Below are 15000 nucleotides of genomic sequence, written 5' to 3'. Positions count from 1 at the left end.
TTGCGTCATCAATCGACCACCATCTCTTTGAAACAAGGAAAAACCCGTCCGTCCTCCGCTTGCTTCTTTGACTTCAGTAACGATATATTGATTGAGCAGACACAGGCTCTTTAACCTTTCATCTTTAACGTCATCAGGGTCTTTTTACTGTCGACCCATTCGGGCTCGGGGGGAAGGGGGGGGGGGGGGCTGGAGAGGTCGTTAACGGCAACAGCCATGAAAAGGCTCCGTCCCCAAACACCGGGGCAAACTGGCTCCATCATGTGAAATGTGAATCTTTAATTATTCTGAATCGCCTCCAGGAAAACTCTCACCTCCGCAACATCCACGTCACACAATACCATGGAGATAAGCCTTACCTTGTCTGTATGCGAGTGTGTGTGTGTGTGTGTGTGTGTGTGTGTGTGTGTGTGTGTGTGTGTGTGTGTGTGCGTAGGTGTGCGTGTGTGTGTGTGTGTGCGCATACTTGTGTGTATGTCCAAAGGTGGTCAACGCACGTCAGTCCTTACGGAAACTCAGGGGGATAAAATGGAATTAGCTTTCCAATGGAATATAAAATAATAATTTTCTTTTCATGATTTTTTTTTCTAATTATCGAAAGGTAAACCTGCTACCTGGAATTACCTTTCTTGGAAACTAATTCCCCTGTGTTGAGTCAATAATGGTGTGCATGACTAGAGTATTCATACAGGAAAGTTACTACAAAAAAGAACGGGCCGCATAGCAGTGTTATAAAACAGCGTCCTTATACTGCGGATCCTTCTGGAAGCTTCCTATTAGGGACTGGATGTCTGCAGCCTTTCATGAGCTCCCTGCCTGACTAAGCCATCTTACTGGAGTTCAACCTCTGTGTGTGTGTGTGTGTGTGTGTGTGTGTGTGTGTGTGTGTGTGTGTGTGTGTGTGTGTGTGTGTGTGTGTGTGTGTGTGTGTGTGTGTGTGTGTGTAGGAGGGAGGATCCACACGTAATCATTACATCGAGTTTTATTCCCACTGAATACCTTTTTTCTCTGCGCCCACATCTCCCTCAACGAAAGAGGGAGAGTGAGAGGGAGACAGAGAGAGAGTGTGTGTGTGTGTGTGTGTGTGTGTGTGTGTGTGTGTGTGTGTGTGTGTGTGTGTGTGTGTGTGTGTGTGTGTGTGTGTGTGTGTGTGTGTGTGTGTGTGCGTGCGTGCGTGTGTGTGTGTGTGAGAATGCAAAGGATAGAATCACTTCAAAGGATCTCTGGACCTATGGGACGTCAAAGCCTTTTTCCCATAGACCAGATGCTGCTTTAGTTCTACTTCTCGTTCTCACAGATTTATTTAAGATGTCTGATAAACATCTTAAATAAAAAACCTGCACAGAAAGGTGTTTAGTAGAATGGGCAACCCCCTTATACTGTACATTGTAAGTGCTAATCTAAATGTGTACAGTCCGCACAACACCTTTTTTCAAAGGCATTTCTGAAGCTTCTAGTTGACTTTCCAACATGAATATGTTTCTATTTCTTCATACACTTACTGTAGTTGCCAGGTAATAAGGTACCCTTTCCAAATATAATGCAATGTTCTTTAAATTCTACTCTCATGCCCTTTGTAGGCCTAATTTTTTGTTTTTTTTAATGGTTTAAGAGAGTTGTTGATTTCACTTTAGTCAAGAGTACATTTTTAGGGTGCAGAAGCTTGTGGTGCAGTTGAATTCTATTGTGTTATAAAGAGTTTCTAGTATTACGTGTCCGTGTTGAGATAAAAAAATATATATATAAGAAATACATCAAGAAAAAAACTAACTTGTGAACTGCACTGATTGTTCAAGACAATCTACAAAAAGTCCCCATACACATTCACACACACACAGACACACACACACACACACACACAGACACAGACAAACACACACACACACACACACACACACACACACACACACACAGACACAGACAAACACACACACACACACACACACACTCACACTCACACCTTGGTGAGTTCAGTGTGGGAGGGATAATCAGAGTAAATCGCTGACACTAATCCATGGCCTATCTCACCTCGGCCCTGTCAGGAAATTTGTGTAGGCATCCTCTGTGTGTGTGTGTGTGTGTGTGTGTGTGTGTGTGTGTGTGTGTGTGTGTGCGTGCGTGCGCGCGCGTGCGTGCGTGCGTGTGTGTACGCGCGTGCGTGCGTGTTTGTAAACGAGCTCCACAGCTTGAATGTGGCTCTTAGGTTCCGTCAGGTGTGTCAGCCGAATGAATGTTTCTTAACGAGTCTTTGTCCAAAAAATATGAAGTCATCACTTCATTACCCAATGTTAACACTAGGGGGCGGTGTGTGTAATGTCTGTTATGCAGAGACGCTCATAGGAAAGTGAACTGAACCTCCCTGTAGAAAACTATAAAAACAGTATGCAGCCTACAGCATGTAACGTTTATTACAGTTTAATCATAAAGACTGTGTGTCTTACTGTTAGACTGTTACTGTATGTGTCATCACCCTCCTAATAAATGTTCCTGATATGATCATCAGTCTTTGATGGAGAATTTGAGATCTCATATCAATAAAGTCGATATATAATTTTTAAGTTTATGTTGCTGTATCTTCCATATTTATTTTCAGTTGCTTTACAAATGGCCCAATAATATTGTGTCATATAATTAGTTTCTGTATGACTGTTTTCACTTTCCTTAACACATTTGAAATACATTTCAATCAAATCAAATCAAATGTTCTTTAAAAGGCAAATTATGCGATGCTGGTGGTGTAGTGGTTAGAGCGCCCGCCCATAGAGGCTCAGTCCTCAGAAGCAGCAGACCTTCTCATTCTCTGCATGTCATTCCCCTCTCTGCTCCATTTCACATCTGTCATAAAGCATGAACATGGCCAAAAAAATAATCTTAAAAAAAGGCTAATTGAATCTGTCTAAGCCTATAAAACTGAATTTGAGACCTCAGCTATAACACTGTATCCTTGGTTACCAGTACCACAATACTGAGAACATAATAAATTAATCCAGAATAGTTTTTGTTAAGCACACCTGCATAATATGCTATTTCTATTCCTCCTCTGACTCACAGCGCTGCAGCATGGAGACCGCATCATCCCGGTGCTCCAACTTCAACTGTCTGCTTGAGACAGATTCAGACAGATTCAGCTAATTCAGAACGCTGCTGCTCGAGTCCTCACTAGGACCAAAAAAGTGGATCACATTACCCCAGTTCTGAGGTCTTTACACTGGCTTCCAGTCACTCAAAGAATTGATTTCAAAATATTGATGTTGGTTTATAAAGCACTAAATGGTTTAGGGCCAAAATACATTACTGATATGCTGATACGTTATGAACCGTCCAGAGCCCTTAGGTCGTCTGGGACAGGTCTACTTATAGTCCCTAGAGTTAGGACTAAACAAGGAGAAGCAGCTTTTAGTTATTATGCACCAAAAATCTGGAACAAACTCCCAGAGAACTTGAGGTCTGCTGCAACTCTCAGTTCTTTTAAATCGAGTCTGAAGACTTTTTTGTTTCCATTTTAACCTGCAATTTTCATTTTATTTGCTTCTTTTATTTGCTTTTAAATGTTTTTTTCATTTTATTTGCTTCTTTTATTTGCTTTTAAATGTTTTATAATGTGTTTTATGTATTCTAATCTTGCCCCTGTAAAGCACTTTGAGTGGCCTTGTGTCTGAATTGTGCTATATAAATAAACTTGCCTTGCCTTGCCTTGCCTTGCCTTGAGAGACCCACAGGCTAGTTGAGAGAGAGAGAAAGTCCCATAATCAATACACTCTATTTACCTGGACGTTATCAAATTAACCGATCACTCGCTCCCTCACTCCCTATCACCTCATTTCTAAAATCATTCAAAGAGGATATCTAGGACTGCCGCTGCCAATCTCACACAATGGAAGAAAAAAAATGTCTGCCAGCCCAAAGCAATGTGATCCGCTTATCTGCACCACAGCTCTTGGGATGGCTCTCCATTGAAGTGTAATATATCGGCCCGGTGTGCTGTGCTGAAAATAAGAGGTTTGGTGGTTGGTGAGGGATTGATCAATAATGCCTCTATCAATCATGTATCTGTCAGCCTTAGATACCTCACACACTTATAAAGGAGGATGAGGCATCTTTCAATTATATTATCAGCTAAGATGTTTGGGGTAATATGAGGTAATGTATCTACTGTATATGTGTCTATTTCAGATTAATTATATTTATATGACGATGGTGAAGCAAAGTAAACTCCTATTTCGTACCCGTGGGAAAACACAGGGTCTGAAATCTGAAATGTATCTTGTCATGCACGTTGAATTAATTATATTTCTATTCCTTAAATCTCTGTTTCATTAAGTCTCTCCTGATATGACTTGGCCTGTGTGAGCCCTGTATTGTCTGCAGTAACAACAGATACAATAATCGCTGAAATGATGAGGTTCGTCAAAACATTGACACAGACGTCACTCTGACTGACAAATGGGAGGTATATGCAATTATAAAGGCAGTACATATCTAGTGAAATAAATGTGATACAACTGAATAGGTCAACTCCATATAAGGTCAATAAAAAGATTGTTTTTTTCTCCAAAGGCCACACACACACACACACACACACACAAACACCATCATCAGTCTTAGCTGTAGGGTTTTCAGTATCATGTCTGCATTGAGGTAATGGGACACTGAAGCAATGACACTCACAGGGCGTCCTGTCTCACCTCTATGCCACCAGGGCTGTTTTACAGTACAGGACACTACTGCACCTTAGAAATACAATCCACCATTTAAAAAAATCAATGCAACAGCTTCTCTTAAAGGTGCAGTATGCAGTTTCAGAGGAGGGGGATTTGTTTACATTCACAGAGCCTCGAGTTAATTTACAAAACATATTTTTTCTACGTGTAATTCTTAGTATTGAATAATTCTATCATCAAAAATAAACAAATAAATAGTTTTGAGGCACCTGGAACCAAATATGAGATTAGAATATGTTTGCAAACCAAGCTGTCGGCCCTGCTGCTGTAAACAACAACAGTAAAATAGTAACTTTTCAGGGATCACATTTTCCTGTGAGGAAAGTTTGTTTATTCAGTCATGAGAATATATCTAAGGATTTTTTTACTTCTTCTTTAAATTGTTCACCTTCAACGCTATATGAATTCAGTCAGAATCCATTAAAACATTGACCGAATTTGGCGCCCCTTCCTAAATTATTTAAAAAAAACAATAATAACTATAGAAGAGTAGCTACCCCCCCCCCTTTTTTATTTTATTTGATTTCGTGTTGTTGGGTGTGAGGGTGGGATGTGGGTGGGGTATGTTCGGGGAAAAAAAAGGGGAAAAAATTTGTATTAATCGTGCTACAATTTCTTTGTTACGAACATTTAATAAAAAAACCTTTGAAAGAAAATAATCATATATATTAAAAAGTGTTATTGTGCCCTGAGGTGTAAAAAAAAATATTGTTTTGTTCCCGTCATCCTTTGAGCACAAATGAAGGGGACTGACTTTGGTTTCCCGGAATGGAGTGTTTGTTTGTAAGTCACACACACACAAACACAGCAACACACACACACACACACACACACACACACACACACACACACACACACACACACACACACACACACACACACACACACACAGAAATTAAACTGCAGTCACCCAGAACGACAGACTGGGTGGGTGATAAATCAATGATGGATACTAACAATGTTCATTATTTCTAAAGGGATTTCTTTCTTTCCTTCTTTCCTCTGAAGGTTTTTTGCTTTGTTTAAAAATGGTGTCGAAAAATGCTGTGTCATGTTCTGCTGACTGCTGACTGCGCCGTAGCACTTTGCCACCAGTGCAGTAACACTCCATCCTGCGCTTGTTTCCTTGTGTTTTGTATCTGTTTGTGTTTGATCCAATCCTTGACAGATTTCTGAAATTATCGCCAATTCAGCATCTGCTGCGCTTTCAAAATCACACACACACACAAACACGCGCACGCACACACACACACACACACACAAATGCACATACACACGCACACACACTCACATACAAACACACACATACACACACATACAAATGCACACAGAAACAGACACACACACACAAATGCACATACACACGCACACACACTCACATACAAACACACACATACAGACACATACAAATGCACACAGAAACAGACACACACACGCAAATGCACATACAAACACACACACGCACACACACACACACTCACATACAAACACACACATACACACACATACAAATGCACACAGAAACAGACACACACACACATGCAAATGCACATACAAACACAAACACACACACACACACACACTTCATCTCTTTCGGCAGGGCGCTGTCAGCTGTGCTCCCATTGGTAAAGGTTATGGAAGCAACGCAAACAATGGTGGGTAAAAAAAAACATTGTAGTCTCTCTGTAAAGACGTGGCTTAGAGAGGCGTTCATTTTGAATCCATTAAGACACACTGCACAAACAAGAAAAAAAATTAGATTTTCTCTGCAGATACTCATTTGATTGTTTCCGACCCACCCAAGGCCTCATTGCAGGATGGCGTGTGCACACACACACACACACACACACAGACACACACACACACACACACACACACACACACACACAGACACACATGCACACACTCTCTCTCACACACACACATACACACACATACATACACACACACGCACACACTCTCTCTCACACAATCAATGCCCTTCGTCTTCCGGTTTGGGCTATTATGGTAGCAGATAGTATTGACAGATTTTATTATAGTGATATTGTCTATTGTGTAGACCCCATTAGACATTAGTATAGTTGTTTTCCTGGGCCGTATTGTCTGACATGACACCGTATCATCACACTGACCTCTGACCTCCGAGGAGAAGTGAGCCGAGTGGCGCGATATAAAGAGCTGCAGCTGCTGGTCGAGGGCACAGGACTTCAGGTCAACGTCCCACGATCGAATTCCTGTCAGGAGAGGAGAGAGAGAGAGATGGGTTAGGGATGACAGGAAGAAGCAGGGGAGGACAGAAATCCAATGAGGAAAGAGAGAGAGAGAGAGATGGTTAGGACGGCCTAGAGGAAAACGGGCCAACCAGTCACCATGACTGGTACCATGGCTGGTATTACATCTAAGGTGCCCACCATCTCTACCATTGTGTCCTTGAGCAAGACACTTAACCCCAAACTGCTCCAGAGGCGCTGTACTATGGCTGAACCTGCGCTCTGACCCCCTCCGGAGTGTGGTAACTTGAGAGGAGATATGCGAAAAGGCGAATTTCAATGTGCCTCGTGTAAATTCACTAATAAAGATAACTTAACTTAACAGCAAGACAAGAAGAAGCAGGGGAGGACAGACATGTATAAGTTAAAGTACGTCCCAATTGTGTGCCTATACTGCATGATAACTATATACTTTTCAAGATTAGCTGTTGTATGTAGAATAGTAAAAATAGAGAGTATGTTCAAGCGTTTGAATTTTTCTGAGATAGACAGCACAACAAGAATTTCTTAAATCACTATCACTCACCACCAAAACCATGATAACATACTGCATCACTGCTCATACAACACTCTTTCTATCACTGCCAAGGGCCCAGTCTGATACTATAGTATTAATGTGGGAATATTGATCAATTAAACATCATTCACACTGTGTATAATAGAGCTTCTACATTATTTATCCACGTTATTTTGAATCCTTCTCATACAATATTTTAATCATCAACAAGCCCCCACATGAACAGGAACCCAAACACTAACCATGGAATCTAATTGGAGAAGAAATGACTCGTTAATGAAGTAATCCGCATCATACAAACACACACACACACACACACACACACTCAATCCCCGGCTTTATCAGATACTGCTGAGCCTCTGAGTCAAACTTCACAGAGAACTTGTCAGATCTCAACCAACACACACACACACACACACACACACACACACACACACACACACACGTACACACACACACACACACACACACACACACACACACACACGTACACACACACACACACACGTACACACACACACACACACGTACACACACACACACACACACACACACACACACACACACACACACACCCCTTATCTTACCCTCTTGTGGATTCTTTCAGCAAGAGCAAGAAATCAAATTATTCTAACTTTTCAAGTCCTTCCCCTCTCTTCTAAGATCTCCTCTTTCACAAAAAGAACTCTTTGAAGACCTTGTTTTTGCCCTTAACGGAGCAGAAAATGTTCCCTGGCTTCAGTCTGCAGTCTGGTCCCAGAATCGCTGCGTCACTATTATTATCTTTCCGTTGGCGTTCGTTGGTAAACATCTTTCTTTGCCTGACCAGACGCATTAACAATGACACCCTTCAACTCTGATGTTAATGCCCTCTTCTCATCTTAAGGTAGTATGTGAGTAGTGAGTCATTTATTCTGGTCCATGATAGCAAAGCAGAGGGTGGTAGGATAGCCTAGGAAAGGGGGGCTGACTAGTAACCATGAGGTCGCTGGTTCGATCCCCGGCACCGGACAGGAGGGTGTTAGAAGTAAAACTAGTGGTGGCTGGTATTACATTTACGGTGCCCACCTTCTCTATCATTGTGTCCTTGAGCAAGACACTTATCCCCAAAACTGCTCCAGGGGCGCTGTACTATGGCTGACCCTGCGCTCTGACCCCCTCTGAAGTGTGGTAACTACAGAAGGGGGTATGCGAAAAGTGTGCCTAACTTTACTTAACTTAGAGCACATGCATCATTGGTATATCAATAGAACATTGGCCAAAAAAGGTGTGGGCAGAAGCCAGGGCTTATTATGCTTACCTTTTTATCATTGAAATTAAATAGCAAAACAAAAATATTGTTAGTGTTGACAGAAGGCAGGTAATTTATGCATCTGAATCTGCTCATCATAACGTTTCAATTATTCAAACGAGGGTCACACATAACTGTCTGTTTGTCGAGCCGAGAGGAGCTATCATCAGTGGCTGTTTATATTCATGGGGAATTGTGTATTTCCCTGGAGAGTAAACAGTTTTGTGTCAATCAGTCAATCAATAAGTCTGTAAATAGAAAAACAACAGGCAGCTATGAAGATAATTCATCATTTTATCCATAACTAAAAGTGAGAAGGCAGAGTTTACGTTGCTCACAGTTTCGCAAATGTGGGGCTTTGCTACTTATATACACTTTTAATAATATATATTAGGTTTTATGGCAGTCTGTCACACAATTTTTCTCCCTATCTTCTGATATATAATAGACTATATTCTTCATTTATATAAGTAAAATGAATAACCCTTAGATTAACTTATTATAACATCTATACCAGTTAAAATTAGCCATTTAAGATCAGTCTCCTATATGGTGTTAATTATTGTGGAGTGAAAAACTTCTGTTGCCCTTTTACTTTTAGTCACTTTTAGTTTTAGTAATAACAGTAGATCTGTTTCAAAGTCACAGAGTTAGAAAGTCTTGCTCATTAATATGCAAACACACAGTGATGGGAATGCAGCAGGGGGACTCTCTTAACAACTGTGTGGGAGACAGAGGAGAGGGACTTGGGACTCACACTTGAAGGACTCTTACTTAAAAAACCAAAACATAAGAATAAGGGCGCGTGTTTACACCAGCTTTGTTGTTTAGTGTGGTTGAAACGAACCCTGGAGCGATTAAGCCCTCGGTGCGGTTCACTTGTGTTGGTTTGAATGCAGACCCAGACTCTGGTGCGCACTAAAGAACCAGTGGATAGAGCGTGTACCATATTGGCTCCGGTCTTCGTTGTAGTGGTCGCGTGTTCAAATCTGACCCGTGGACCCTTACTGCAGGTCACCCCCCCCCCCCCCTCTCTCTGTCTCCCCATTTCAACTCTGTACTATCTAATAAAACTTGAAAATGCCAAAAGAAAAGTGTAAGAGAAAAGTGTGTGGTATAGTCTTAAGAGGTGGGAGACTGTGGCAGAGATATGACAAGCTCATAATGACACTGATACAAATGTTTGTAATACCTCATCAGTTAGGTGTGAATCATATTACAGTATTTCCTCCTTTGAAATCCTACCAAAAGGATTATTTCTGCTACACACACACACACACACACACACACACTGCATAACACCTGCAGTCGCCCGTTGGGACATGGTGTCTTGCTTGTGACTGAGGTGAGAGTGGTAAAGCTCTATAAGCTCAGTGTCAAAACTACAGTCACACTCATTCCCTCTCTCCCTCTGCCTCCAGGAGCCTGATCAGCTCAACACTAAGATGTGTCAGAGCTCACAGCTTCTCCACCGGCACCTCTAGCTAGCAACACACTGCATCACAACCACGACGTGATCCTAATGTTTGAAAAGCTGCTTCTCTGAGGTCGATAGTCTATTTCTTTCCCAGGAAAAGTTAAGTGCAAATGAGGACAATACGTGTGTATATCACTAAACATATAAAAAAAATAAAAAAACAGTATAGCAGCACTGCAGCAGTGCATTATTATGCAACTTAAAGGTGCACCGAGGAACCTTAATTTTGTCTTAATTCTTGCACTCCCTTTAGACAAAAGCGGTAGTGTTTTTACTACGCCAGCTGTAGTTCCTGGGTGAGCGTACACATGGCAAAGGCTTTAAGAAAAATAATATTAAAATAGGACTCTTGACACTGATTGTCTTGTTTGCTGTTACATGTCATTTTTTTTTTTTTTTTTTTTCAGATATTTTTTTGGCATTTTTACGCTTTATTGACAGTGTAGAGACAGAGTTGAAATGGGGCAGAGAGGGGAGTGACATGCAGAGAACGACCGCGGGCTGGAATAGAACCCGGGTCCGCTGCTGGCCGAGGCCCATGGAGGAGACGCCTTACCAACTGAACTAAAGGCGCCCCCGTTACATGTCATTTATGATCATCAGAGAAAAAATTAGACTGTTATAGAAATATTTAAAAGTTCCTCAAGTAACATATCTTTCAAGCTATAGGAGACATTTTTTGGAGGGCCAGGATAATAGTGACATGGAAGTTTGTATAAAGTATAATACAATGCCAAATCAAAAGTGTTTGGAATAACATGAAGCACATTTTAGAAGCACATGTCCTGTGTCCTGATAGTCCTCAATAGACGTGAACAGAGAGTAAAGCAGCTCTTGCAAATGGCGATTTAGAAATGGTAGAAATACAGCAGTCACCATTCCCTGCATAGAGGCCGCATTCCATTTTCTGTGTTTACATTCTGCGATGCCAAAAGTCTGACCAATAAAAAAGACCCGGCCCTGCTCCCTGGCACACGCTTCCTATTTCTATCTTCCTACACATCAGGATTTTCAACTATTCTTATCTGTAGCTTTTTAAGTTTTAACATTTCATAGACGAAACGATTGAGAGAGAGAGACAGAACGAGAGAGATAGATCGATTTATAGATGGAGATGGATTTATAGATGGATGGATGGATGGATGGATGGATGGATGGATGGATGGATGGATGGATGGATGGATGGATGGATGGATGGATGGATGGATGGATGGATGGATGGATGGATGGATGGATAGATAGATAGATAGATAGATAGATAGATAGATAGATAGATAGATAGATAGATAGATAGATAGATAGATAGATAGATAGATAGATAGATAGATAGATAGATAGATAGATAGATAGATAGATAGATAGATAGATAGATAGATAGATAGATAGATAGATAGATAGATAGACGGACGGACGGACGGACGGACGGACGGACGGACAGACAGACAGACAGACAGATAGAGGACAGTGCAGGTCCCATGTGATGAGAGTGGATGGCAGCTCTTTCACACTGAGTCAAACTTAAAGCCCAGGCCTGTGGAAAGGAATCGATACTGTAACGAGGCGATGAGGTGGTACAGAGCTGTCAGGTCGCTAACGGAGATAAAAGATGGTGGGAGCAGGTTGTTGCTATGGCGCTGGACTGGCATTTAAAAGGTGTGATGTATCATGTGGACAGAGGACAACTTTAGAGAAGCAGCAAACGGCAAAAGGCACGGTGGGAGAAATGCTGAGTTGTTCCTGAGTCTGCAAACATCAACATCTTTTGCAAAAAAAAACTTCACCATCCCTGTAACTTTACACGCCAATGACAGGTCTAGTGTAGCCTACTGAAGATATACATTCAGCTGAGTATGATGAAACAAAATACAATCAAACAATCAATACTGAAGTATGGAGGATATCCGCCCATATAATAAACGAATAAATAAATAAATTAAAAATAAATTTAAAGAAAAGGCTTGATTATCAAAGAATGAATTACATTTATTTCAGTTTTTACTAATTTGTCTATTTATTCAGCAGAGTATTGATGTCACAAAATACAGTCAACCAATCAAGAGCACCTTTATTAAACCAGGTAGAAAAAATTAATTGAGATTAAAATCTTTTTTCCAAGAATGACCTTAGCCGAGAAAGCAGCACCACTATGTCAGTGTGCACAACCAACATATACAATTCTCATACATCACAAATCAACATGTGTAGTTTTTCTTTGTAATATCCCGTTGCTGAGTGCAGCCTGCAGGTTGTGTTTGTTTACTGCTTCGAGGAACATGACACCTTGTCCAGGAATACTCCCAATGCGTAAAATCACACACCCACACACACACACACACACACACACACACACACACACACACACACACACACACACACACACAAGCACACACACACACACACACACACACATAAGCACACACACACACACACACACACACACACACACACACACACACACACACACACACACAGACACACACACACACACACACAGACAGATGGCAGCAGCAACACAGACAGGATCACCCTAACACTAATGTGCAGGGGTGGAAATTAAGGTTTTACTTAACTTACCCAGACACCAACTTGTTTGAGTCAGCTTAATTGGTAATAACTATTTTATTTTATTAACTAATTCAACTATTTTAGTCCTAAACAGGAGTTAGGTAAAGTTAGGGGCTGCATGCCAAAATACTGCTATACAATCAGAACTCAAAACAACAACAAAAAAAGACATACAGTATCTCACAAAAGTGAGTACACCCCTCACATTTCTTCACATTTTTCTTTATATCTTTCCATGGGACAACACTGAAGAAATGACACTTTGATACAATGTAAAGTAGTCAGTGTACAGCTTGTATAACAGTGTAAATTTACTGTCCCCTCAAAATAACTCGACACACAGCCATTAATGTCTAAACTGCTGGCAACAAAAGTGAGTACACCCCTTAGAAAAAATGTACAAATTGGGCCCAAAGTGTAAATATTTTGTGTGGCCACCATTATTTTCCAGCACTGCCTTAACCCTCTTGGGCATGTAGTTCACTAGAGCTTCACAGGTTGCAACTGGAACCCTCTTCCACCCATTTATGACAGCATCACAGAGCTGGTGGATATTAAAGACCTTGCGCTCCTCCACCTTCTGTTTGAGGATGCCCCAAAGATGCTCAATAGGGTTTAGGTCTGGAGACATGCTTGGCCAGGCCATAACCTTTACCCTCAGCTTTTTTAGCAAGCCACTGGTCGTCTTGGAGGTGTGTTTGGGGTCGTTATCATGTTGCAATACCACCCTGCGGCCCAGTTTACGAAGGTTGAGTGCACGTGGTCAGCGTCGTACACAGAGGTTGGCTTTGGAAAATAGACGTATGAGTGCTGCCAGCATTGCTGAAGGGCTTGAAGGGGTGGGGGGTCAACATGTCAGTGCTCAGACCATACGCCGCACTCTGCATCATACTGGTCTGCATGGCTGTCATCCCAGAAAGAAGCCTATTCTAAAGATGATGCAAAAGAAACCCCACAAAAAGTTTGCTGAAGACAAACAGACTACGGACATGGATTACTGCAACCATGTCCTGTGGTCTGATGAGACCAAAATACATTTATTTGGTTCAGATGGTGTTAAGAGTGTGGAGCGGCAACCAGGTGAGGAGTACAAAGACAAGTGTGTCTTGCCTAGAGTCAAGCATGGTGGTTGGAGTGTCATGGTCTGGGGCTGCATGAGTGCTGCCAGCACTGGGGATCTACAGTTCATTGAATTCTAACATGTACTGTGACATACTGAAGCAGAGCATGATCCCCTCCCTTCATAAACTGGGCCGCAGGGCAGTACTGCAACATGATAACGACCCCAAACACCCCTCCGAACGACCACTGGCTTGCTAAAGAAACTGAGGGTAAAGGTTATGGACTGGCCAAGCATGTCTCCAGTCTTAAACCCTATTGAGCATCTTTGGGGCATCCTCAAACAGAAGGTGGAGGAGCGCAAGGACTCTAATATCCACCAGCTCCTTGATGTCGTCATGAATGGGTAGAAGAGGGTTCCAGTTGCAACCTGTGAAGCTCTAGTGAACTACATGCCCAAGAGGGTTAAGGCAGTGCTAGAAAATAATGTTGGCAAAACTAAATATTGACACTTTGGGCCCAATTTGGAAATTTTTTCTTAGGGGTGTACTCACTTTTGTTGCCAACAGTTTAGACATTAATGGCTGTGTGTCGAGTTATTTTGAGGGGACAGTAAATTTACACTGTTATACAAGCTGTACACTGACTACTTGACATTGTATCAAAGTGTCATTTCTTCAGTGTTGTCGCATGGAAAGATATAATGAAATATTTGAAGAAATGTTAGGGGTGTACTCACTTTTGTGAGATACTGTACATATAGGAGAGAATAACAATTTAGATAAAAAAATACTAGGCTATTTCATAGATGCCATCAAACAGCTGTCATGATCTGCAATAGTGGCTGTTATTTACTCACTTGGAAATTAACCTGTATGGCTAAATCTGGCACATTTACATGATGGACTCTGGTGGACATGTTAAATAATGTGCATGATCCCTTTTAAAAAATACATATTTATTTTTTATATTGTGTAAAGGCTACAAAAAAATTATCCATAGCAGTCCCATACTTTCTATGAAATATTGAGACTTTTGCACAAATACTTCCAGTAAAAATATTCGATACAAAAAGTAAGCGTCCCTCTCCCTCTGCTGCA

General features: G+C 41.4%; 1 protein-coding gene across 1 annotated transcript in view; it reads right to left on the bottom strand.

The window, feature by feature from the left end:
• Positions 1 to 15000, bottom strand: part of LOC307251198 (uncharacterized protein) — a gene marked incomplete at its 3' end in the record, with an annotated part of 72255 nt that overhangs the window by 56918 nt on the left and 337 nt on the right. Inside the window, 1 exon segment of the mRNA XM_080028519.1 lies at positions 6854 to 6955. Within this exon segment, the coding sequence (XP_079884645.1) occupies positions 6854 to 6955 (102 nt within the window).

The sequence above is a fragment of the Ammodytes marinus genome (assembly GCF_949987685.1).
Source record: "Ammodytes marinus genome assembly, chromosome: 5".
Lineage (NCBI taxonomy): Eukaryota > Metazoa > Chordata > Actinopteri > Uranoscopiformes > Ammodytidae > Ammodytes > Ammodytes marinus.
This window is presented reverse-complemented; position numbering and strand designations above follow the sequence as displayed.